We start from the raw sequence: 26,047 nt of genomic DNA, 5'->3' as shown, positions 1-26,047 counted from the left end.
TTGTTCATGTCTCTTAAGCCTAAACTTAAAAATAATGAGAAAGTAGTGATTTCTCTCATTTTAACAATATAAAGGGAGTTTTTACACTGGCAGTTTAATTCAGAACAGGGTAAAGTTCGTATGAAAAATTGTTAATGTGTACCAGTGAGCGAACCAGAACCACACCATACCAGGAGGAGGTCCATATTACACGAGTAGGAATATAGTGTGGCCCCTTTAAGAGATCCGCATTCCCTGTTGAACTGCAGGTATTTTGCGTGTGCGCGCCGCCGAACTGGTCCGCAATTCACGTGGACAGTGTGAAGAACACGGACGACTCGGAAGCGCGCTTGTTCAGGAAAGTAACCTGTGCATTCGTTTTATCCGATTGTAATGTATTTAGCTCAATAAAACACGTGTTCTGTAAGGGGTTATGGTGTTAATGATTTACCTCAGACATGAGCGAGAGTGAGCTGCAGTGCATCGCGCTCAGACTGCAGAGAATGTGCTCAGTGAAAAAACGCACTTTTCTTTCTGGAGTCTTATAAAAGTTAAACAGAAAATATGGTAGCTTATGTAGGCAATAACTGCATTTTTGGTTTAGAATATTAATGCTAATGTCAACCCTTTTCTTTCCCTATTAATGTTTGCTGCCATCCTTTGTCTGACAGCTCTCACTTTTTCCAACTACGGACTATGCCTCAGATCAAACAGAAAATGCGCGCTGCGTTTTGTCATGTCTGCCCCCCACACACACACACACACACACACACACACACACACACACACACACACACACACACACAAACATATAATACACTAAATTATTTATATACTACGCTAATCATGCAGCAGTGCCATATATCTTTATTTCGCGATCCATTTTTTTCGACCTCGATACGTTTCGTCATGTTTTGTATCGCGATATTTCGTCAAACGATATTTCGTCCCATCCCTAACACACACACACACACACACACACACACACACACACACACACACACACACACACACACACACACACACACACACACACACACACATATATATATATTTGGAGGTGTGTGAAAGCTCTCTAAGTAGTCTGAAATTCAGGGTTTTTGGATCTTATCAATCAGATCGAAAGTAACTAGTAACTAAGTACTTGAGTAGTTTTTTCATCTAATACTTTTTTACTCTTACTCAAGTAACTATTACTATTGTTACTTTTACTTTTACTTGAGTAAATATTTCCGTAAGTACTTGTACTTTTACTTGAGTAAAGATTTTGGCTACTCTACCCACCTCTGCGCATATCCTTCTATTAGGTCTTAAAGGGGAAGTTGCCTTTACTCTGTTTAATGTCAAACAAAAGGACATCACTCACTGCTCTTGATTGAATAGCTTTTGTAAGTTTATTAAGGATTAATCTTTCATTTAAACAGTTAAATATGCAGTTATTTTACATTTGATTACTTTATTCAATTTCTGTACATTTCTGCAGGCCAGTAGACCTGTACATTATTATTTAATGTACACATGAGTGAGGTCAAGTTAAACATTTTAGTTTGAATTTAATTTTATACTGTGGGTTGTTGCAATGTGCTAAATAAATATTTGCATAATTTGTAATTGTAACTTTACTAAAAATCAAGGCATTGCAATTGCATTAATTAATATTAAAGTTTCAAATAATAAATCACAGTCATAGCATTAGCCATAAATGCAATGGATAATTGGCTAAATTTCTTTTAGTGCTTCGGTTTCAGCCAATAATTTTTATTTCGGTGCATCCCTACTGACAATGTTCTGCTATCTATGTCGTCAACACGCTTCAGGAGATGCCCAAACTAGTCGTTTCATTGTTGGGCATAAAAACCTAAAACTGGAAGCCATAAAAGACCACAAATCATCCAAATGCCACATCCAGGTAAAAAAAAAAAAAAAAAAGAGCACACAGAGCCCTACTCATTTAATGAAATGTATATCAGTTCATGGTTTTTGTGTGTATTAGAGTGAAAGAAAAAAATTTCAGTATTTCATTGAGATTGGAGATTAAATAAACAGCTTAAGTAGTGTAGAGCTTGTAGTATTAATTTTCACGTGCAGTTACACATTGTCGGTTATAAACAAGAAAGTGGCTGGTTAAAACATTGAGTGGCTGGTAGATTTTGAAATCCACCAGCCACTGTGGCCGGTGGACAAAAAAGTTAATTTCCATCCCTGACATATACGCTACCATTTAAAGGTTTGGAGTCTGCAAGTTTTGGAAATAATCTCCAATGCTGCATTTATTTTAAGAAAAAATACAGTAAAATGGTAATATTGTGAAATATTATAACCCCAATAACTTTTTTATTTTAATACATTTTAAAATGTAATTTATTCTTGCAACGGCAAAGCTAATTTTTTGTCTTCAGTGTCACGTCATTTCAATGTTCCTATTTTACACACAGCAAGAAACATTTCTTTTTATAATCAATGTTTAAAACAGTTGTGCAGCTTGTCGAAAACATTTTTGAGGAAACTGTGAAGGTTTTTGGGGGGATTTTTAGCGTTTAGCAATTTAAATAGCTTCACTATGAATTTTTATCAATTTAATGAATCATTTTCAACTTTTGATGATCAACGTTCAACATAATTATTCAATGTAATAAAGTTATTTATAATCAAAGACTACTACATGGTCTTGAGCATCTGTAGTTCCATACCTGGGCATGACCTGTCCATCATCCTCTGGGCTGAGTTTCTCTTCAGCAATAAGAAGCTCCGTCTGACCTTCATCTTCATCTGGAGTGGAAGGATGAGGGCTGTTTCCTAAAACAGTATTTTGAGTCAGTTTTTATACAATTTTTTTACTAACCTACACATGACTCTGAATAGTCTGGGACCACCAACCTGCACTGAGGTCGCCCCCTGACCGTCCCGTTTCTGTCTGGAGCAGCATGCTCTTAGGAGGCATCTTTGTTGTGAAGGCAGTCTGGATGTTATCAACAAATGTTTTACAGTGTGAGCTGTCCACCCAGATTCGCTCACCTAGAGAGTCCTCAATGTAGACCTGGGGAACACCACAATGACAGTGCATCAGTACTATGATTACCGTGAAATAGGAAAGCCGGCCAGATTGACTACTTACTTTGACAAATATCTCAGGCCAGTTTTCATCCTCCTCATAGGCGGCCATCAACAGGTTACAGGCCAACACGGACACCAGGTTATTCCCCTTGGCCTTAAAGTTAATCGAGGCATCACGGCGGAGCAAACTGCAAAGAGCCTGATCGAAGACATTCAACACAATAAGCCATGTCATCAGCAGCAAGAGTCAATTCCAGAAATACAGGACAGGAGATTTTATTTACCTCAATCACACCCTCTGTAGCAAATACATTGGGCTTGATTTTGGCCAGAAACATGAGGCTGAGATACAGCGTCATGTCAGGCTTGGCTCTGTTCATCTTCAGCTGTTTGACAGCCCCGCAGAGCACACCCTCAATGCGGTCATCATTACCCTCTGACTCCGCTGCCTCAATCTCATCGAGAAGAACAGCAGGCGACACTGAAAAACAAACAATCACATGTTGTGTGAATTTACATTTTTGTTTATTAAAACAAGGTCCATCCCTACAACAATAAAATACCTACAAAGAAGTCTATCACTTTCACCAGAAGGTACAGTTACGACATTTTGAAATCACATCACAAGATAGAAAAACATAAAAAAGGTAACATATGAAAAGATTAACGGTTCACAGTAAGATCTAGAACACGCACTCATAAAATAGGGTGACTTTTCATTTCATGCCAACTTTAAATATAATTAAATGCAATTATATTTCACAAGGGAATACTTGTTACTTAAAGGTGGGGTAAGTGTTATTTCAAAACCGTTTTAGAAAAAGGACTCGGGCCGAGTGGAATAACAAACTTGTAGCCAATCTGAAGGTAAGGGGCGTGTCTACTATTGATGGTGAGATGAGCACTCGCTCTCGCTCTGTGCACGTCATTATTCAAAACACACGAGTCACACATGACGGACATTAGCCGAGAACTAGCCTAATATATGCTGCTTGACTATGCTCGTGTGTCATGTTCGCTTGTTAGTCCATTTGCGATCATATTGTGTCTCTCTTCAGCGATGATAAAGACCCGTTCATTTCCACACCGTATGGAGCATCTAAATCTCCTCACTGTGTGCTTCAAGCATCAGCTCACAAAATGTGTCCGACAAGTAAGATGATATACTACTAATATATGTTTGTTTACTATTTTTATGATCTATATATAACCCTTATCCGGTCATAATGGTAATATGTCGTTAGCTGGACTCTCGTGCTTGTGTTCTTTAGAGTTGTTCATGACAACAGTTTGCGTTTTTGTGATCGCTATAACTCTACTCTAATCTGGTCATAATTGTAATATGTTCGTTAGTTGGACTGTCTTGCTCGTGTACTATCGAGTTGTTCATGAGAACGGTTTGTGTTTTTGTGATAGAAGGGATGACTTTTTCATTGTATATCGACCTGGATTAGATACACAGATTCTGCCATAGTCGTTGCCTGGGTTACGTATATGTGGGGCGGAGCTATCACAATTGGGGCGAGACCCTTTTTGGGGGTAGGGGCGTGTTTGTTTTGGTGATTTGAAATATCAACAACGGTTACCAGATAGCACTTACCCCACCTTTAAGCACTTGTTCTATTATATAATAATATAGAATTGTTCTTTTAATATATACGCTCTTTATTTTACAGTATACTTGTTTATCCTGCTACATAAGCACTTGTTCTATTGCATAATAATATTTTACCATTTTTTAAATTTGTATTGCTCTTTTATTAAATAAAAATCATATTTATTTATTTATTTATTTATTTATTTATTTAACAGTTTACTTGTTTGTTTTAATGTTTTGATCATTACACTTCAGTTTTAAATAAAGAGTTTGTACCTTTTTTGCTTCAACTAGTAAAAAACTAGTAAAATACTGATATTGAGAAACCCTAAATTAGATGGATGAAAGTTTTTCTGAATCTCACCTTCAATCGGAACTACAGATGGCTCTTTGATTGAAGGTGATATTGATCTTTTGTCAACAGCAGCCACTTCAGCGAGGCGTGAGAGGGCACTGGGTGGAGTAGTAGAGTGCTTGGGGCGTTTGGAAAGACTGGAGAGGCCGGAGGAAGAGGGCAGGGATGAAGATGCCTCTCTCTTGCGGTCTGGGGGCAAAACGGTGGAAGGTGGTTTCAAGAGAGCTGGATTTGCTTTGGGCTCACTGCCTTGACTCTTCGCACCAAGAGCAATGAAATCCCCTGGAGGTGGGTGACCTGAGGGACATCACAGGATTGAAAAAACATGTCCAAAAAGGGCACAGGGTTAATCAATCTACGTATAATCACAGCTAAACACTCGTACCTGATGGTTTGGTGTTACTAGGACGCCTAATGCTTGTTGGCTTTGGTCGATTCATTGTTACAGCTTCCACAAGCTTCAACTTACTGTAACTGAAAGAGACATAAACACCACAAACGTAGATTCACATTACAGGAATAACACCCAAACGTAGATTCACATTACAGGAATAACAATGTCATTATCATACCATGGAAAACAAAATTGCATTCAGGTAAACAAACATACGAGCTAATATGTTGTTGGTATGGCATATATGTAGCTGCTAGTTGGTAAAATTGATACTGTAAACACTGAGAAGGAATGAAAAGCGCCTTTTATTACCTTTATGAGCTGAGCTCTTATTTAAATTCGACTGTCATCTGTATTTGTTTACATGCTGCATCTAGCAAAAAAAAATCTAACATTAGTCCCAGTGTACTTTTTACGAATACCATCCAGTGCTAAAAGTAAAATATATTTAATATACTGACATTTTTTGGAGAATACGAAAAGATCACTGATAAACTACCTCAGTTTTTCAAAGCCGATGCTACATGACTTGCTGTGTTCCTACTTCTGCGGCAGCGGGAGAGTTTACTGAAAGTGCGACAGCGCCGCCTACAGCACTGGAGCCAAACGCGATGACAAAAAGAACTGTACAGACTGGATATCAATAAAGGGTGCGCCTCAATCAGTTCCCTAGTTCAGTAGTCAGGGCACTGATAAGGGAGTGGGCCCATTGACTTATGTCCTGATCCGTAAACTGACTACTGAACTAGGGAACTGATTGAGATGCACCCAAATAGTATAATGTACGTATAAGGGTAATATTAATAAGAGTAAACTTTCATCAGCTCGTTATTTTGTATAATAAACAATCACTGTTTGTAATACCAATGTATTTGGTATTACTGTGTTTATTGCCACTTCATGAGCATATCAAATCTATAATCCATGAATCAAAACCAGCAGAAAATGAGCCTTTACCTTTAAATAAATTAAGAGACATTTTGGAACTAAACTAAAATTAAATTAAATAACAAAAAAATAAACGAAATAAAATAATATAATACTGAACTAAAAAACAACAACAACAAAAATGAAGCAGGATATAAGCCTAAGCTTTTATAAGCTTTGAAGACACTGAAAATACATTTTGGGACTTTTTCAATAACAAAACAAAATTTAATTAAATTAATAAACATAAGTATTAAGTATTATGAGGCTAGTTTATTTTCACGGTAGAACCTACTCAATACACCAGAAATTATGACAAGTATTATAAGGTGTACTAAACTAAATGCTGGCCTTGAAGAAAATGAAAAGTAATTTTGGGACTTTTCACAAAACGAAACAAAACAAAGCAAAACAAAACAAAACAAAGCAAAGCAAAGCAAAGCAAAGCAAAGCAAAGCAAAGCAAAGCAAAGCAAAGCAAAGCAAAGCAAAGCAAAGCAAAGCAAAACAAAACAAAACAAAACAAAACAAAACAAAACAAAAAACAAAACAAAACAAAACAAAACAAAACAAAACAAAACAAAACAAAAAACAAAACAAAACAAAACAAAAAATATTGCCTGGGTGTGTGTGATCATTTGCCGAATTTTATCTATTTTAAGGGTTTAACTCAAATCTGAATATATTATTAATTCATTTATTGTATCGTATTACAATGTTGATTGATTAAATTTTCACAACATGTAAACAATCACAGAATCATATTTTCTGAAACTGTAGCCTTTGTCTTCAAACATATATTACTCAGGGTGATTAAATGTCTCTGGGTAGCATAGTTGCTATGGAGCGTTCTGGGACTACAAGGAACAGTGTTTCCTAGAATCTTCTCTTTGAAAATGATGTCAGACATGGAAACAGACATTACTGTGCATGCCAGACAACAAAAAAAACAGAACTTTCACCCAGAAAAGAACACCACAGAGAACACACACTGTAAGGTGCTCAGCAAAAACAACATATTCTTGTAATCGGAATTCTATGGAGAAAATACACATATGTGCCTGGTTACAGTTGCTGTAAGTATTGTTGAAAACATACTTCTCTGACAGGAACAATAAATGGCCGCTTCTGAAAGCCTTCCAGATATGAAATATGCATGCCACTTCTAAAATGTAGCGAGTGGAACAAAACATCCCATGTGTTTCCCTAAACCCATGACTCCTCAAAGAAGATTTGCTGAGTATTTGGACTTTTAAAAGAATTTTTCATAAGTCAATATACAAAAACATTAGCCACACCAATGCCTACTTGTTATATAAAGTGTTTTTCATATTAACCATACTTTTATGATGTCAGTGGCACACTAGTCACTGTTCCAAATACAAATCCAGTGTCACAAGAGAAATCTGGAAAAATAATAACTCTTGCTTTTTTTCAACAGTATTCTATGTACTTATGAAGAAATGAGCAGGGTTCCTAATAAATAAACTGACATTGAAAGTCAACATAGTTTAAACATATTTTTTTAGTTTTGGAAGATTCAAGCAGGTCTGTCTAATGTTTGGCTTCAGCCGGCATGATCTTAAGAACTTTAGGATGTGTTTCCAATTAAAAACTCCTCTTTTTTCACTTCCACATGGTGGTTTCCCACAAATCCCACAAGAAAAGCAGAATGGCAGTTCATCACTTCTTTTATGTTATTTGAGCCACATTTGTCTTTCTCTCTTTTGATGTGTGTATATAGATGCTTTGCCACAAGAATGGTCCAAAGATCAGGTGTGGGGGTTTTGGTAAAGTGATATTTTTCACCTGTGCTGCAGTATTCATGGTCAGAGAACATTTTTCATCAAATTTTAATTCAGGTAAATCTTTAAGATAATTTACTTTATTTTAAAGATTTATTAAAGCGGTTTAGACATTATGTTGTGAACATAGAAGCAATTTTATTACACGCACACACATTAAAGACTTTGTGCACAACATGTTTTCAGTTGCCATACATTAAAACTTGATAAAAACAGAAAGAAAGTGTGAAGTTAAATACCACCCAGAATTCATGGGCATGAAAGAATCAAGGAGCCAGAATCCCAAACATTGATATCAAACCCATATGTTTCCTCAGAGAGTGAATGTGTTTGTGTTGAGTCACTGGTGATTGAGAGAATGACTGAGCTAAGAGGACTGAACCTGCTATAAACAAGTAGTTCACCACAATTAGAAAAAAAAAAAAAAAAAAAAAATGGACATTTTTTTTTTCATCATCTCTTTGATGATTTGCAGCGAGGGCAAACACAATTAGTTCCCCATGGACAAAGTCAAGTCAAGCCCTGCCCTATATATATATATATATATATATATATATATATATATATATATATATATATATATATATATATATATATATATATATATATATATATATATATATATATATAATATTTATTATTCTGCCTTTACCCCACAGTATATAATTAATTAAAGCATTAGAGTGTCTAGCTCATAGTGGAATTGACACAGCAGTTTGCCTGCCTTCCATGTGGAACTAAATGAGGTATGACCACACAGACGATGGTTGCGACTGCTTTGTAAGCTTATTTTCAACAACTGTAAACAGTTTTTTTTGTGACAGACAGGAGGCGCTTTCGAGTCCCTTCACTGATATGTGCAATTCAAACATTTATGATAAATATAAAAGTTACAGAAAGACCAAAAATGAAGTAAATGGGTGTGTGAGAGCTCTGATAACACTCACGTCATACCACAGATATAGACTATTCTGTGAGACTGACACACAAAATCAGAACTTTTGTCAATGTCCAGCACAAGACCATTCCAGCAAGAGCTGAAATAATTCGTTGTTGTATGTACACACAACACGACCCTTAAACGCCGATTTCTTGCAATTAATACAATACACTTTTCAAAAGTATTCAGTTGCGTCTATTTCTAGCCTCCCTTGGTTTCCCGCCTGACTGACGTCAGCATAAAGTTATTTTCATGAATGGAGGGGGCGGTCACGAGGAATCGGTGACGTCAGTGCTTGCGGAAGCACAGAGTGGAATGTTGATACATTGTTGTTGTTTTGTAGTTAATTTAGTTCAGAGAAACATTTCGCTTCGGTTGCAGGACGCGAGGCAAGGCTCGACCTGTTGATTCCAGGACACTTGTCAGAGATTTTGCTCATCCCCAACAGAGATTCCGCGTTCATAAGGTAAAGTGTGCGAGCTTTTCTGGGAGATGTTTTGAAATTCCTCTCGAAATTGCTGTTCTCACGATGACGGACAAGAATTCAGCCTATTCGTAATATTTCTGTAGTCGATGCGCAGCTTAATATTTTCTTCTCTAAAATTCTAAAGCTGTAGAAATAATTTGTCTACTCTTAGCCTACTATAAAGAAACATAAGTTATGTAATGATTAAATATTTAATTATAAAAACAAATATGTATCGGTCTGTTGTGGAATGGACACGTGTTAAAGGTTGCAACTTCGAATTTAGCCTACTAATGCTTTTTCGGATTTTGCTTCACAATCACTTTTATAAACATAGTATATATCACTGACTATCTTCAATGTTGCGTAAATTAGGAGTTTGTTTTTACTTACGTAGCCCATATTTTAAAGGGATTAAGTCCATCGTAGACAGTGCATCTTTGACAAACGAAACAACGTCGCCTCGTAACTTTTAACGCAGTTTTGCGATACTATTCCAACTGTTTTTGTCACTTTTAACTGCGGGCATGTTTCAAAAAAATTAATATCACGACATAAAGAAATAACACGTGCTGGGCATTTATAAATTCTGGGACAAAAGGCATATTTGTGCGGCGAGCGCTATATAACGGCAAGCGATCTAACGATTGTTATGATGATTCCGAGCAATCTGAGCCGCGCGGAAAGATTCAGTTTTCTCGCGCTCTTTAATCAACACGAGGATTCAAGAATAGGGTGACGTTATGTCAGATTCGAGGTGCACGCCGGCGTGAACGCGCACTGTGTTGGCGAATAGTAGCCTACTTAAGCAAAATAATGCATTATACACCGTACGTAAAAGACGCACTTGCAGTGCAAAAACCCCTGATACATTAATATTTGAAATAACCCCATGAGGCACAACGTGAGCCATGCATGTCTACCAAACCTAGGACATTTGACAACTCTTAAACACAAGTTAGTGATTGTATAGCCTATTCTTTATGAAGCTCACTTATGAAATGGAACGTATAGCCTATGTGTGTGTTTATGTGTAGGTGATTGGAAACATTCATGAACACATTGTTTATGAATGATTGTGTCCACTCTATTTTGGCAGGTTAGCTCAAGAGTGACGCCCTCACAGGAAAAATGAGTCATAACTGGATAATGTGATTCATTTCCACAATGGATGATAAAATAGCTGTCCTGAACCAAATTAATGCCATTTACCCCATATTAAAGTGAAGTCCTTTGATTTTAATTAGAGGAATGCATGTCAAACAGAGTATGTGTTGGACTACATTTGGTATGCAACATGACCATTTAAAGGGTTAGTTCACCCAAAAATAAAATTTATGTCATTACTCACCCCTAAGACCGCCGTTCATCATCGGAACACAGTTTAAGATATTTTATATTTTAGTCCCAGAGCATATGCAGTTTATGCCCACTTTACTGTCCATGTCCAAAAAGCTAATAAAAACATCATCAGAGTAGTCCATATGTGACATCAGTTAGTTAATTAGAATCTCTTGAAGCATCAAAAATACATTTTGGTCCAAAAATATCAAAAACTATGATTTTATTCAGCACTGTCTTCTCTTCTGTGTTCCTCTAAAGAGATGCAAACGGTTCACGAATCAGTGAATCGATCAATGACTCGGGTCGCCATGTCACGTGATCACGTCAAACTGCCAAGCTGCTGAAATCACGCGACATTGGCGACCCAAATCTTAAATATCTTAAACATGTTCCGATGATGAACGGAGGTCTTACGGGTGAGGAACGACATTAGGGTGAGTCATTAATGACATTTTTGGGTGAACTAACCCTTTAAGGGTAGAAATTAACCTTTTTTGCACATCAATAGTGGATCATTAAATAAATAAATAAAACAACTCACTATAGTGAAAAATTCAATATATTGTTTGTGCTATAGTGAAAATATATATATTTTTTCGTATTATTCTAAATATAAAATGGAACAACGTGAATACATTTCTGGTCCACTTAAAGGGGGGTCTAATTTGTTCAATATTAAAGGAACTGTATGTGAGAAATATTTTTCAATTAATCATAAAATGGCTCTGATATGTCACTAGACATTAAGAAATCATGTTCATTTCAAACACTTATATCACTGACAACAGTAGTCCGGCCAGGATTTTGTCATTTAAAAGTTGTTGTTGCAGCCCTCAACTGATGTTGATGTCGTTGACATGTCATGTTTTGGCCTGTAGCTCCGCCTATCTACCAATCACAAAGTCAGTAGTGTTTGGGCATCCGGGTTGCCAGATCTGCTCTAGTTACCACAGCTGAATCTACACATGTTCCTGCTGTATCCTGCAATCATATCTGGCAACCTCGAGTCAGGGGGGAGGGCATGAGGGGATAGTGATTGCAGTACCAGTTTTGGCCACAATCTTACATACACTTCCTTTAATTTGATATTTAACAAATTAGACCCCCCTTTAAGTGGACCAGAAATGTATTCACGTTGTTCCACTTTAGTTAGGCTCTCAGTTAACTTTACAGTCACACTGTTTTTGTAATTCACCTTTAACCCCAATGGTGTTGTGTTGCACTTTGTGTAATTTAACATATTTGTGACTGTACAATGTCAATTTGGAGAGCTCTACATTTACCCTGATATACATGAAGCAATTCAATTTATTAACCGTACTTTCACACATTGATAAATGCCTAACTGTCCACATTTAGGAGTTTAGAATTAGATGACAGTATAGGCTGGTTTTGATGATGATATAAACAACCGCGAGTTGCCTTTTGCTTTTTATAGGCCCTATTCTGTGTACTATGTTGATAAAATATACATCAGCTATAAATTCAATTAATAAATTGTTAATGTATGTGGCAGTATGGGGGATTTATGAGTTTGTTTGTTTTTTCATTTATAACAACCACACCATAGAAATTTAAAGTGTATTGTCTCTGGAGCTCCTGTTGAGATTGTCCATTTAAAGTGTTTACATTTAAGTAAAAAATCTTGTGGTTTTAAGTTATGAAAATTCATGTGTGGTGCATGGAAAACACTTGCACAGGATGCATGGCGAACAGCAAATCAGGCGTGCATGTTGACAGCATGTCTTTTATCTGTTCCTCAAGATAAAATCAAATGTGTGCATTTGTGTTTTTTACAAAATGGCATTCAGAGACTTTCTACAAGTCATACACCACAGCGGCTGCTAGATAAGCAAAAATATCCCCAGTGTGTAAAAAAGTATCGGCATATGGCTGGTGGCAGGTGTAAATTTCACATCCTGGAGAATATAAAAAGGCCACCATCCATGTTTGCAGGGGCCGTTGTGGTCCAATCTGATAATTTGGCTTTGTTTTTCCAGAGTCAGCAGAAGATCAGTTGTTGAGGTTGCTAATTCAGCACCGCTCATTGCCCAGGAAGAGTCTTGAGAGCAGAGCTAAGGGGAAACTGCATTGAGTGCCTGTCATTACACCGAAACAGTTGCTGGGGTCAGGTTACGTTTGTGTATCATCGGTTTAAGAGTGTATTGCGGAAGGTGGCACAGAGAACAGAGCAAATATTGGGTTATTTTGTCCCATTTTGAGCAATGTGGAAAAACCATGGAGGAGGGCAACCTTGTCATGTGTCCTTATTGACTGTATGTGGGGTTGTGTGACCTCGTCTGACTCAGAGTTGCTGAGGTGTCTGTGGTGATGGCCTCCCACATCTTGTACGTTGTCTGCTTGCTGCATTTAGAAACCCAGGGGAAGTGCACTGGGCACACTGCACTGTCATGAGACAGACACGTGGGATCACAGGCACTCGTGTCCTGTCACTAAGCAATGCTCCATGAGTAAACAGTTTATAATCAGCATTATAGTAATCACATGGTCAATTTTGAGTTGCATATGGTTTAGGATTATTATTGTCGTATTGAATATCTCTCTCACCTCTAAAGATAGCATACTCCAAAATCGCAAAGGGCAAACAAAAAAACAAACCTGTGGTTTAGACTGCGTGTTTGGAGAACCGGAACTCTTACAGTACTCTTTGTGGTTAGGACAGTGGGTTTTGAAAGTGAATGAGACAGCAGCAGTTGGTGAGTTAATGACTCAAAATGAAACTCAGGGGAACTCCAAACCCAATTCTCACGTCAAGTACACCCGTTACTTTCTCTTCGAGCGCCAAGTCTTGACCTAGGATGCGACATTATCAACAGTCATCGTGAATCAAAGTCTTATTGATTTGAATGAGTCGATATAAGAAATGCAAGGTCACTGCACTGCTGCTTGAAATATTGCAGTTAAATAATGAGCCTGTGTTTCATCGGGCTGTTTCCAGAATTTGGAAATGTGTGATGTGGTGGGCCAGCGTTTAAATACAAGCGCTTAGAAATGTAGTCTTAGTTGTGTTGGATTCATATGGCTTTGGTTTTAGAACACATTTTTAACAAAAGTTGAATGACTCTAAAAATGCAAAGTAAAAAGTAGTCATGTCTTATACCAACAATAGATTAGTGTTTCTTACTAATCTTATTTACCATCTTAGTCATTATTTTAAAAGCGATTAAGTTAAGGAGTTTTTTTTTTTGTTTTTTTTTGAGGGTTTGTAAAACTTGAACCAACCTTGCCATGTCACGAAAAGGTCAATTATCTAAAATTTGAATAGACTTGTTGACCTTGACACAGAGTCATGAGGGGTACTTTCTGTGATATCACTTCCTATTTAGTTTTGACATGACTTTTACATGATAGATTTTCATATATTTGAACAATATTACAAATATTGTATATAATTTAAATAAGTGTTATGGTTAATTATATTTTCTGTAAGAAATAACAAAATATCCTAAATGAAATTATCTCATTCTTTCAATAAGGCCTCTTTTATTATATCAGGCATCCAGATTTTTTTTGTTTTACTTAGTTTTATTTCAGCAATTAAATACATGTTTAAACATAGCATTTTTTATGTTTTTATTATTATTTTTGGGGAGGTTTTCACCTTCAATGGACTGGAAAATAGGAAAAAATGGCTGCCCATATTTCTAATTAATTGAATAAATTAACAGACCCAGACCAAATAAAAATTTGGGTCATGTTATTGATCCATGCATTACAGAATCAGACTTAATTGGCCTATGGGATGTCTGGACCACAAAGAAGCACCCTGCCCTTTTCTTGGTGCCCTTTGCCAGTTTCTGGTTCGAACAGGACTGACCTCACCACCACACTGTGGTCAGGTCTGGGGAAGCATTGTCTGGTACTTATTTCTCAATAGCTTGAGTAATTGGGTGTTTATATGTCTATGATGTTTTGATGCCACGTTGTGCAATCCTCAAGCCTGTCCTGATAGATGAAGTTAAGCGTCCCATTAGTTAAGCGTAGTTTTTTAATAGTTTTAGGTGGCGAAGTGATGTTACATCATATAAGTGTTCGGATGACTGTTGTTGGTTGTAACAAATTTGGTGATGTCATGATTTTCCTGTGAAGAATTGTGCTTGTTGTCCTTACTTATTAACCACGTTGCACTGGCTTCTCTGTACATACTGGGCGGGTTTGTCTTTGGTTAGCACATACTCGACATTCCTTTGAATCCCTGTGTCCCCAGTTGGAAGGGAGCTTTGCACTCACTACCTCTCCTCCCAATCCGCAGAAAGTTCCGGCGGTCCCGCCAACCGTTCCCAAGGTTCCACGTACTTTTCCTTCCACCCCTGCGAAACAACAGGAATTTCCAGGAAACGTCAGTTCGGGAGGGTGTGATTCCCTGCCGACCGTCCTCGCTCTTACCAGTAAACAGCATGACTAACAGCTCTGCTATGCTCTCCATTTCCTTTACATAATATCCCTGCGAATGCGCCGCTGCGCTGTGGAAAAGAGTGGGCCGGGACCAAAGGAGACGGAGCTCTCCACCTCCCACCTCGGAGCAAAGCCTTCTCCGGCTCACTCGCGCAGGAACTTAGCAGCCGGCCATTCGCAGCTTAACTAGTTGAGCAAAAAAAGGAAAAACAAACAAGCCTGGCCTCCATTTATCATGAGAACATTAGCACACGTCTTTGAAGTGGTTTTTGGCTTACCCTAAGGCCTTGTCTCAATTCTCTACCTTTCAAAACAAGAGAATCTCACATTCTCATATGTGTTAACATGGCAACGCTGGCGTCAAATTCCATAAGAGGGAGGTCCTTTGTGGGTTGTTTCTGAGAAAGTTCACAATCTCAAAACTCAGATATGCGATTACCCAGCCATATTACTCAGGGACCCTAGAAAGAACGTCATCTATGTTGCAGCCGAAGCATGCAATACTTTAGCAGATATTGTCCATGCGGGCCAGAGGTTTAGTCAGTTATAATCCGCCTAGTTTGGTTTATTGGGATCAGATGTCATGTAAGTAATTAATTGAAATGTAAGTTATGTGACGCAGAGGACCGTTGGGTTTACATCATGGTATGTAATTTGTGGAAAATGACGGAGATTTGGCGGAGAACCTTGACGCAGGCAATCCTTTCCATTGTAACTGGGAGTTGAGTTAACACTGTGTACAACGAAGGCTGACCCTTGAAGTTCAACAGAAAGGTTGTTGACAGGCTTACCACTGTGACCAACATCCTCATGATGCCTGACATGTCTGAACAGCTTCACCTTGTGATTACTGAATAGTTTCAGTTCTGTTTGTGCTTGCATATAACATAGAGCAATGCACATCAGGCATGTCATTATGTATGCCAAGCCGTATTAATTTGATAAATCTTGGTCTCTGTCATAAAGGTCTGGACGCTTTTACACAGTATTGTTATTGTTGATTCTTTGTTTGACTCACTAAAGGATGTGGATGTTGGGGCTTCTAGTTCTGTCCCTTACATCCGTCTGATGAGGTAATCGTAGCTTTACCACAATACTGCATAAACAAGCAACTTTATAAATGCTATGCTTGCAGAAATGAAGCAAACTTGCTCTTACAAGTTTAGTAGATAATAGTCAAACATGAAATGAATAAACTTGTTTTTCACGATTTTAGTGCACTGTAAGAAAAAAAAAGTGCACATTTCAATACCTTCCACTGGGACAGTACCCACAAAAGGAGATAATTCTACATTATTTACCCCTAGAACGATCATAATACCTTAAAGGGTTAGCTCACCCGAAAATTCGGTCATTAATTACTCGCCCTCATGTGGTCTCAAACCTGTAAAACCTTCATTCATCTTCGGAACACAAATTAAGATATTTTTGGATGAAATCTGAGAGCTCTCTGACCCCCCCACAGAAAGCTGTTTAATAACACACTTTTAAGGTCCAGAAAGGTAGTAAAGACATCATTAAAATCATCCATGTGACTCCAGTGGTTCAACCTTAATTTTTTTGAATACTTTTTTTCATAAAAACAAACACAAAAATAATGACTTTATTCAACAATTTTATTCTAGTCTGTGCAAAGCCCCTTCCACACTGCGATTCCGGCAAATACACGGATAATGCGACCCGGCATTTGTTCCCGGGCCGCTAGATTTGGTCCATTCACACTGCCAGCGAAATACCGTAATATGTGCGCTTTCACACACAACCCGTAACGGTCCCGGATCGAGTTGACACGTGACATCCGGATGTGACGTATAATGGCGAGCGATCTCAGCTTCAGCGCGGATAGTAAGGAGCTCCGTGGTCTCGACTTATGTCCAGTTTTTGCACATTTCTGCTTGTTTAATTTTAGTTTATTTTGTATACAAACACTCTCTGTGTTTAAAACACAGACAAGCTCTTCTGGCACTGCAGGGTTGTATTATTGAAAAAACAAGCTCTAGGAGTCGCACGATAACTACGTACACGTTGAGGCACTAGTTTTGGCTTTTGTTCACACAGCGCTCGTCCCGGGTCGAACCCCGCAATGTTACTAGGTCCCCGATCCGGGTTCAATTCGGTAATCAATTCCGGGACGTGGTTGCTTTCACACAGAAGGCGACCCGGCAATGTTTCGGGAATATTGCGGGTCGGACGTGCAGTGTGAAAGGGGCTCAAGTCTCCTACGTAGTTTCTGTTGTAAGTGGTACAGCGCTTTTGAGTTGTACAGCAGCCAATGGTTTTCACGTGAGCACCACGATGCATGCGTGTGATGATGATGAGGGAGCTGCACTGTTTTTACAGCGTAAACTGTGTAGGAGACTGACACTGGCTAGAAAGAAATAGTTGGATAATATTGTTTTTGTTTTGTTTAATTTTGCACAAAAAAGTATTCTTGTCAATTTATAAAATTAAGATTGAACCACTGTAGTAACATGGATGATTTGTGGACCTTGAAAGTGTTAATTAAATAGCTGTCTATGGAGGGTCAGAGAGCTCTCGTATTTCCTCAAAAATACCTTTATTTGTGTTCCGAAGATGAACGGTCTTACAGGTTTGGAACAACATATACAGGTGTGTTTGTTTAACTTTTTTTTTTAAGGGCCACAGTATAATTTTCACAACCTGTAATAATGACTCAAATCAGCTCCTTTTTTTCTGCCTTAAGCTAATACATTTTTTTAACTGCATGATATGTGCTTGGACACAGTCACCTCTGATAACTGATCACTGTAAATTGTAATGTAGATGCATGCATTTCTGTAAAGCTGCTTTCAAACGATATGTATTGTGAAAAGCCCTATATAAATAAATGTGATTTGAATTAAAACTATATATATATATATATATATATATATATATATATATATATATATATATATATATATATATATATATATATATATATATATATATATATATATATGAATGATTCTGGTTATATTTAGATGATTGTAGTCATGCAGTAAGATTATTATGCATATTAAGTATGTAGTTCTCTGAATGGAAAGTGGGGCCCCATTGCTTTTCTCAATGTCAGTGTGTGAGAAAGTTATTCATATATCTACACTTCACACACTATTTGTGTCTTCCTTCACAGGACTTACTGCTGTAACACAAATATTTTTTTCCCTCTGGCTTCAGAATCTATGATAAGAAGACTAGTGTTCAGATGGACTATCAAATATTCAGCATCAAAGGCAGTGTTCATTCCTATAATTTATCACCAGGAAACTATGAAAACCCGGCTATGGCCTTGGGACATTAGGGCTTTTCCTCTCTGTGAGGGCTGAGCAGGAAAGAGGGGCCCCCTGTCAGTTCACCCCAGTTCTCAGCACAAATGGAAAGGGGTACCATGTGCTGAAGGAATTTCAAGGAAGTGTGTGTGTGTGAGAAAGACCTGAAAGGCTGGAGGCCCCATGAATTGAGAGGGAAGCATTTTTTTTTTTTTTTTTTTAAAGTGATTCCATGGTCCTCATTGGAAAGAAAGGCAGGGCCTCCCATGTCACAGCCATTTTAAAATCAACCATGCTGAGCCAACTTGCTGTCTAGGAAAGCTCTTCTTGTCAGAGCTGACCTTGTTTTGTTTGTTGCACAGTTTTTAGATGTTTTTGCATGGGGAAAGTGTGGATTTGATATTCAGTTAACTGATTCAAATTATTAATTTAATATAAAGAGTGCAATTGATTTAAAAAATAAATTATATATATATATATATATATATATATATATATATATATATATATATATATATATATATATATATATATAATATTCTTCTTTAAAAAAAAAAAAAAGGAATAATGCATAGTTTTCTTGTTGCCAGTTTGATTGTAGCACAATCAGTTGAGGGACCCTTAATGTAGCCCTCACATCAAGGGCCAGATGGTATGAATCAAGACTTAAGTGATTTTTTTTCTTCTTCTTTTTTCATGGTGGTATTTGGTTTCAACTGCTCAGTTCATACCCAATCTATACACTTTTGTCCTGCCATAACTGAAACATTTAAACCAGCAACTAATGCACGTCTGGTGTGGTTTAGTGAGACCAAATCAAAAGAATGACTCTGAAATGACCAAACATGCCTAAGGCAGTGAATCTGCTCACTGGTCAGAGATACTTAATGTAACCATTTCTAAAGAATTCTTACTAAGACAAAACGATCACTTAAAATGGTTGAGGTATGCAGAGAGTTGAAGGCCAGATGACTGGACCGGCCAGAAGTTGGAACATGGGCTATCTGTGGCCCGAAGAAATGCATTCTGAATGGAATGCACGTTTCATCCTGGAATAATACAGTAACAGCCAAAAGGAATAATCATTCTCATGAGTGTGTTGCAGGAGAAAGTGTAGATTAAGGAATCCACAATAAAAGTATTCCACTTCCTAATGATTTGCTTATAAATATTTCCACTCAGAATTGTGTCACTGGCAACTGGAGTTTTGTGTCAGCACACTGTGCTAAATATAACAGGCACAGTTAAATAAGGACATGAAACAGGCCAGGAAAGCCTAGTGTAACAGGATCCAGTCTTTCAGCCACAGTTCTAAACCTGATAAAGAACATTGTCTAAAAGCACAAATATAACAGTGCCTGTATAAGGGAAACTATTCCCATGTGACTGACGGCCTCCTGGAATGTTCCATTTACTGAACTGCAAAGGACTGACTTGACTTAATTAAAACTAATATTCAAAAAGGTTTCCATGTGTTAAGTTCACCATTTTTTATATTTCAAAGGAATTATACTAATTTGATTTGAATACCGACAGAAAGGTCGCTTGATAGATTGATAGAGAGGCATAGATCATTAGGTCAATGCATCTGTGTCTAGTTTGGGTGTCACTTTCTAACACTTTAGCAACACACACAAATAAGCCTAAATAATATGTGTGAATTATTTGTAACTATAATAATTCACACATATTATTTAGGCTTATTTGTTTCCTCTATTGTTTAAAAAGTTATCTAACTTGTAAAGGGTCTACTTGAGTTTTTGCTCGTTTTTTTTTTTTTTTTTTGCGTCGATCTTATGAATGAAGCTTGTTTACCATTTTTTCCTGGTCATGTGACATACACCCCCACACCCATTTACAGGGTGTCTCCATGGCAGCAGGAGGTTCGCTTCACGCATCTGACGCTCCTGAAATGGAACCCGCGGATCTCACGCGGTTTTTTTCTTCTAATTTGGCTGTGGCGGGTCTCGAGGCCGTGAGCTCGACTCGCAGAGTGGCATTTTTAAAAATAGCCCAGTGGCCAAAATAGTCTTGCGTGAAGGGCTAAGCAGGGAGATCAGACAAAGCCTCATGCAGAGAGCTGACCTGCTTCTATTATTGAACTCTTGCAACGGTCTAGTGAGCTACATCGTGAGAACGCGAGATCAGCAAGTAAACAGGGCAACCCTTGTCTGAAATCTAGTGTACAGAGTTCTACTGACCTCTGCTGGTCCTTCTAGGTAACTTCATTTAACTCAGCAGTTTTATTGCAATGTAGGCTTAATGACGACATAAATGTTCTGTGACTGAAAAGTGCAATCACCAAAAAAATAAAAAAAAATAATAAAAAAATAACCTTTTATGCGTTATATTTGTTAATTTACTATTTTTTTTTATTTTTTTTGTCGTTTTCATTTAGATTTTTGAGGAGTTCTGATTAGCTGCTTGTATGCAGGGCATGACGACCAATTTTAAAGCGGACAAAGCTTTAAAGGTAAGACCCTTTCCCTGTGGTTCATGGGTTTAATGGGACATATATCTATAGGGCATTTTATAATATTATTATCCTTTAATTAATATGTAAGAATTTTTCTCATCCCCCTAATATGGATGTCCCCATGTATTGCACATCTGTCACGCCATACTTTTTCAGTAGTCACTTCAATAATAATATTAATTTCTAGTAACTATAAACTAGAAATATAGTTGTTGAATGATATAGAATATTTGCATCAGCTCAATTATTGTGATTTAAATAGCTTGTAATACAATATTTATAAAATAAACCATAACAAACAATAATTAAATATTGTTGTATTTTTAACTGTGTGTTATTTTTATTGTTTGTCTATATGATTATTGGTTATGTGTGGGAGGTTTTGGAAATGTAACTACCGTTCAAAAGTTTGGGGTCTGTAAGTTTTATGCTTACAAAGACTACATTTATTTGATAATTATTAAAATTTTTAAAGAACCATTTCCATTTTTTATTAGTTTTTTTAATTAATATGTTTTAAAATTGTATTTTATTCTTGTGATGTCAAAGCTGAAAATTTTATATTACTCCAGTCTTCTGTATCACATGATCCTTCAGAAATCATTCTAATGATGATTTAAGAAACATTTCTGAATATCATCAATGTTGAAAACAGTTGCTTAATGCATGTATATATATTTGGAAACCATTATATGTTTTGTTTTCAGGATTCTTTGATGAAGAGAGTTCAAAAGAACAGCGTTTATTTGAAAGAAATCTTTTTTTTTACCATTATAAATGTTTTTACTGTCACTTTTGATCAATTTAATGCGTTCTTGGTGAATAAAAGTATGCAAGGTGAAAACTGACATCATAAAATTGACTGATTAAACTGTGTGTCCGTTTTGGTTCAGGTAAAGAAGGAGGCAGGTGAGAATGCCCCGGCGCTCAGCGATGATGAGCTGGTGGCCATGTCGGTGCGGGAGCTCAACCAGCACCTCCGGGGGCTGACCAAGGAAGACGTGGTCCGGCTGAAGCAGCGGCGACGCACGCTAAAGAACCGCGGCTATGCTGCCAGCTGCCGCATCAAACGCGTCACACAAAAGGAGGAGCTTGAACGGCAAAAAACAGAGCTGCAACAAGAAGTGGACAAGCTGGCTCGTGAAAACGCCAGTATGCGACTAGAGCTGGACGCGCTTCGTGCTAAGTACGAGGCCCTGCAGTGCTTCGCCCGGACTGTCACCCGAGGGCCTCACGGTAAGGTGGCCACCACCAGCGTCATCACAATTGTCAAGTCTGCCAATCACAGCCCCAGCTCTGCCCCCTTTTCGGCACCCTCATAGTGCTGAGCGATTAGTGCCTGCCCAGCTCCTCCTGGTCCAATCCGGCTCTGAACCGAGACTGGCCCGCGGGCCACCGCTCGACCTACACTGAGAAAAAGCTCAGTGGTCAGACTGAGGGGAGGGTGGAGGCCTTAATCTGAGTGACTACAACAGGCTGTATCTATTTTCATTTCTCTCTTTTATACACTCACAAAACACACATACATACACATCTATTTTGTCTGTGCACTGTGCTATAAACTCCGGCACCGGCAGGGCACGCTGACCGCTCTTTCCACTTCAACACAGGCTGAGGTTTAGCAGAGATGAGCACTTGTTAAAGTGTGAGATAGTACTTGACTTAACCTGCCATGGCAGCACTGATGCCCTCGACATTGCATATGCATGAGACGCTAAAATAAATATATAGTATTATTTATAAGATTTGTATTCAGAAAGGATGCATTCAATTAGTAAAAGTATACAAAATATTTCTACTTCAAATAAATTATTCTTTTAAACTTCATATTCTGGATCCTGACAAAAATGCATCACAATTTCCACCCAAAAATATTTGGCAGCACAAATGTTTCCAACATTGATATTAAGACAATTTTTTATTTTTTTTAGAAGAAATGCCTTTCAAAACCTTAAAAAAAACGTACCCACCACAAACTTTGATGTCATTTTACATCATGAAATACATTGCTATAATCTCATAATACATCTCTATAAAATGATATGAATCATTGTGAAAGAGCAGCGCTTCAGATCCTGGACAAATTCAGGTGTGACCAGCACAGTCCAAAGTTGAGAATGATGTTATCGACATCAAGGGCAAATACTTATCCTGAAGCGTTACATTACTGATCAACAGAGAAAACTATCCCATTGGAAATGAGCCAGTTCTCTTAGTCAGCAGTTTAAACATACGAGTCCCAAATGGGAATACGGCACTTATTTCTAACTGTTGAATTACAGTCTAATACTATGAAGCACTTGCAAAGCAGATTTACGTATGTAATTATTCAAGACTGAAATTACAGATTAACTGAGTTTCTAGAAAAGGGCACTTCATGGTGTTTTTTATTTTATGAAAGGTTAGTTAGTATAACGTTGATTATCTGGAACATCTGTGTTGTCAGTTATCTCAAAGATACGCCGTTTTTCCTGACCTGTCTGTATACGACTCCATAAAATGGTAGGTAATCCATATTGGATATAGTGATAACAGGAGCTGTCTTGCAAACAAAATAAGTTTAACAATAACCTGTATATTACAGAACTGAGTTAACAGCCTTAAGCTTAACAGATAACATCAAATTTAAGCTCCCAACTTTATATATAAAATTCCGTCCGCTCAGAAAGCATTCCTACTGCTAAGTAACGAAAGGAGCCACTGCCGGTGTTGGTAACCCTGATAAAATGTATATTAAATGAAAATCTTTGATATTTCGACACAGACTCTTGGGTAAGGAGAATCCAGTTCATAAGACATTAACTTAGCATTCATATTCAGTCAAACTGATCTGTCGTTAAAAAAATAAAATAAAATAGGTGCCTGAATTCAGGATTTTCTCTTACCTAAGTGGCTATGACTTTTCTTGTGAGCCCTTCCACCACTGCAGGAAGCATGAGTGGTGTTGTGCTGCTGGGAAGCCCACTATTAGCCCCAGCTCCCTGGGCTACTCTTGTGCTCTTAGCATTTTTATATCTCCACAAGTTTTTTATGTTCTTTATGCCCAAACATGACAGAGATCTAATGTTTTCCCATTGTCTGTATAGTTTATATGTGTCTAGGACATGAAATGCCTTCAGAGTGGTGTGATTGTTGTAATTGTCTTTCATTTCAGTGGTTTATTTAACTGGTTTTAGTCTAGACGTCCAGCATTTGTCTCGCAGAAAGCCACACGTTAGCCTTAAACTCATCAGTTCCTTTATGTACATAATGTCAGTCTCAATACACTAGAGTGCAGTTTTTAGGAGCATGTCATTTCAGTATTCATCATTCACTTGCCATTGTTTTGGGTAATTTGAAAAGTTAAACCTACGTTCAGCGTTTCAAACCATGTCGAGCCGTTTCTGAAAGTGTCCCGACCAGTTCCATGTGACCACAGCTCTGGTTGACAGATCCTCTTTTCTGGACCTATGGGTTACCTTTTCCTTTAGGACACATCTGTTTAAAGAGTGAAAAAAGCCCAGAAATGTTTCTTTAGTCATGTTGTGGCCAATTGTTTCCCCCTTCTAATACATTACATAATATTAGAATTCTTCATAATTCGCTTCCCTAGATAGGAAGTGTTATGTGTCACTTCTTCTTCTTTATTGAATTAGACTATATAGTGACAGAGTATACTTTTTATTGTAGCGAGAACTTGACAAAGCAGCTTTTTCTGTGCTTTACACTGACATCTGGTGGTGATCTGTATTTCTTTTTTTCTCAAAATGCTGTGATTGAATGCCGATGACACCAAGATCTGCTCTTTCATTTCTTGGATTATTGAGGCATTGCTGTTTTGCTTTGTGTTCAGCTGCCACCAAAGCCATAACCCATCTATGTACTTTCTTTAAAAGACACTTCATTTATTCTTTGTATTTGTATTGAGTTAAACAAAACTACACCCTCCAGTAACCAGATCGTAATGCCCTAATTCAGACTAAAACAGAACATGTCACCACAAAACTATTCTGTAATTGTACAGGGACGCCAGTTTTTTTTAGGCCAGTTAGTTATACGTGTAGATTGAATTAGATTAAAAGCAAAATAAGTAGTGACAGGCATTAAGGGTCATCTCGTGACTGAGGCCTGTGGACATTTCCCTCTTTTGACGCAGTAAATGTTCCTCTTAACAAAGTTAGATGGTGAAGATGGTCTTTAAACTAAATGGGTACTTTTCTGTTTTTATTATTATGCTATGTATGCTGTATGTGGCCTTTTGGGCTGAATAGGATAAATTATTCTATATTTTACATTTGAATATATCTATTTTTCAAAGTATATAATGTGTTCAGTCAGTCTTTCAAAGCTATTTACCATGAACGCACATAGGAATTTTAACCAGTGCTCTTTACAACACACTTGCCTATAAGAATCCTAGAGTAACTCCATGACGTATAAAGTATGCTGCTCCAAATTATTACTTTATATTTGTCAATGTTAATATGAAACTGTAAGGTATTAGGGGAAGTAGTCATGTTATTTGTAGTTAAAATAGTGCCTTTAACATTGAGCTTGTCATCATTTAAGTACTGTATGAATGGGGTGGTTGTTTTTGTAAAATCATATTTCCATGTGCAACCACGTTGAACAGATTTGCCTGTTTGAGTCTCGTGGGTGTAAATGTTGCGCTATATATAAAATAGCGATTGTAAATACGGACACCATGAAAGGCAGCAAAAACAAGGTTTAGATTAACCATATTCATGATTCTCATCATTAATCTGCTTGTATCACATTGATCTTTGATATTTATTTTGTTTTTTATTTTTTTATTTTCATCATCTAAATTATTTTATTTACATTTGTTCGTTTTCTTTCCAATGAGCTACCCTCATGTACAAAATAAATCATTCTGTTTTTTCCATTCTGGCTAAATTTGAGGTGGTAAATTATTCCTGTACAAAGTCTGCAGTGTTTGTTTTGTACTTTTAAATAAAGCTTTTCTCATGTAACCATGTTTGAATTTGAAGTCTTGTTTGGTGTTACATCAAAAACGAAAACT

The 26,047-nt window shown here is 37.4% G+C and overlaps 2 protein-coding genes across 7 annotated transcripts in view; one reads left to right on the top strand and one right to left on the bottom strand.

The window, feature by feature from the left end:
- Window positions 1-5,966, bottom strand: part of ints1 (integrator complex subunit 1) — a 41,217-nt gene extending 35,251 nt beyond the window's left edge. For 4 of the 6 annotated variants that reach the window (XM_067420283.1, XM_067420311.1, XM_067420320.1 and 1 more), the window contains exons 1-8: window positions 5,879-5,966; window positions 5,692-5,752; window positions 5,371-5,459; window positions 4,995-5,282; window positions 3,318-3,514; window positions 3,095-3,232; window positions 2,857-3,016; window positions 2,670-2,775 (exon numbers count right to left, since the gene is read on the bottom strand). In XM_067420283.1, the coding sequence (XP_067276384.1) occupies window positions 2,670-2,775; window positions 2,857-3,016; window positions 3,095-3,232; window positions 3,318-3,514; window positions 4,995-5,282; window positions 5,371-5,425 (944 nt within the window). In that variant the 5' untranslated portion in view covers window positions 5,426-5,459; window positions 5,692-5,752; window positions 5,879-5,966. Of the gene's footprint in view, window positions 1-2,669; window positions 2,776-2,856; window positions 3,017-3,094; window positions 3,233-3,317; window positions 3,515-4,994; window positions 5,283-5,370; window positions 5,460-5,691; window positions 5,753-5,840 lie in introns of all 6 variants that reach the window. The other 2 variants (XM_067420292.1, XM_067420301.1) reach the window with 2 other exon arrangements.
- Window positions 5,967-9,349: 3,383 nt separating this feature from the next.
- Window positions 9,350-26,000, top strand: mafk (v-maf avian musculoaponeurotic fibrosarcoma oncogene homolog K). The gene is made up of 3 exons (XM_067420269.1): window positions 9,350-9,516; window positions 20,947-21,021; window positions 21,918-26,000. The coding sequence occupies exons 2-3, from the start codon at window positions 20,977-20,979 to the stop codon at window positions 22,344-22,346; spliced, it is 474 nt and encodes a 157-aa protein (XP_067276370.1). The 5' UTR covers window positions 9,350-9,516; window positions 20,947-20,976; the 3' UTR covers window positions 22,347-26,000.
- The last annotated feature ends 47 nt before the right edge of the window (window positions 26,001-26,047 follow it).

This window comes from Pseudorasbora parva, chromosome 2 (assembly GCF_024679245.1).
Source record: "Pseudorasbora parva isolate DD20220531a chromosome 2, ASM2467924v1, whole genome shotgun sequence".
In the NCBI taxonomy this organism is placed as follows: Eukaryota; Metazoa; Chordata; class Actinopteri; order Cypriniformes; family Gobionidae; genus Pseudorasbora; species Pseudorasbora parva.
Note: the sequence above shows the minus strand (reverse complement) of the source record. Positions and strands in the feature narration are given on the sequence as shown.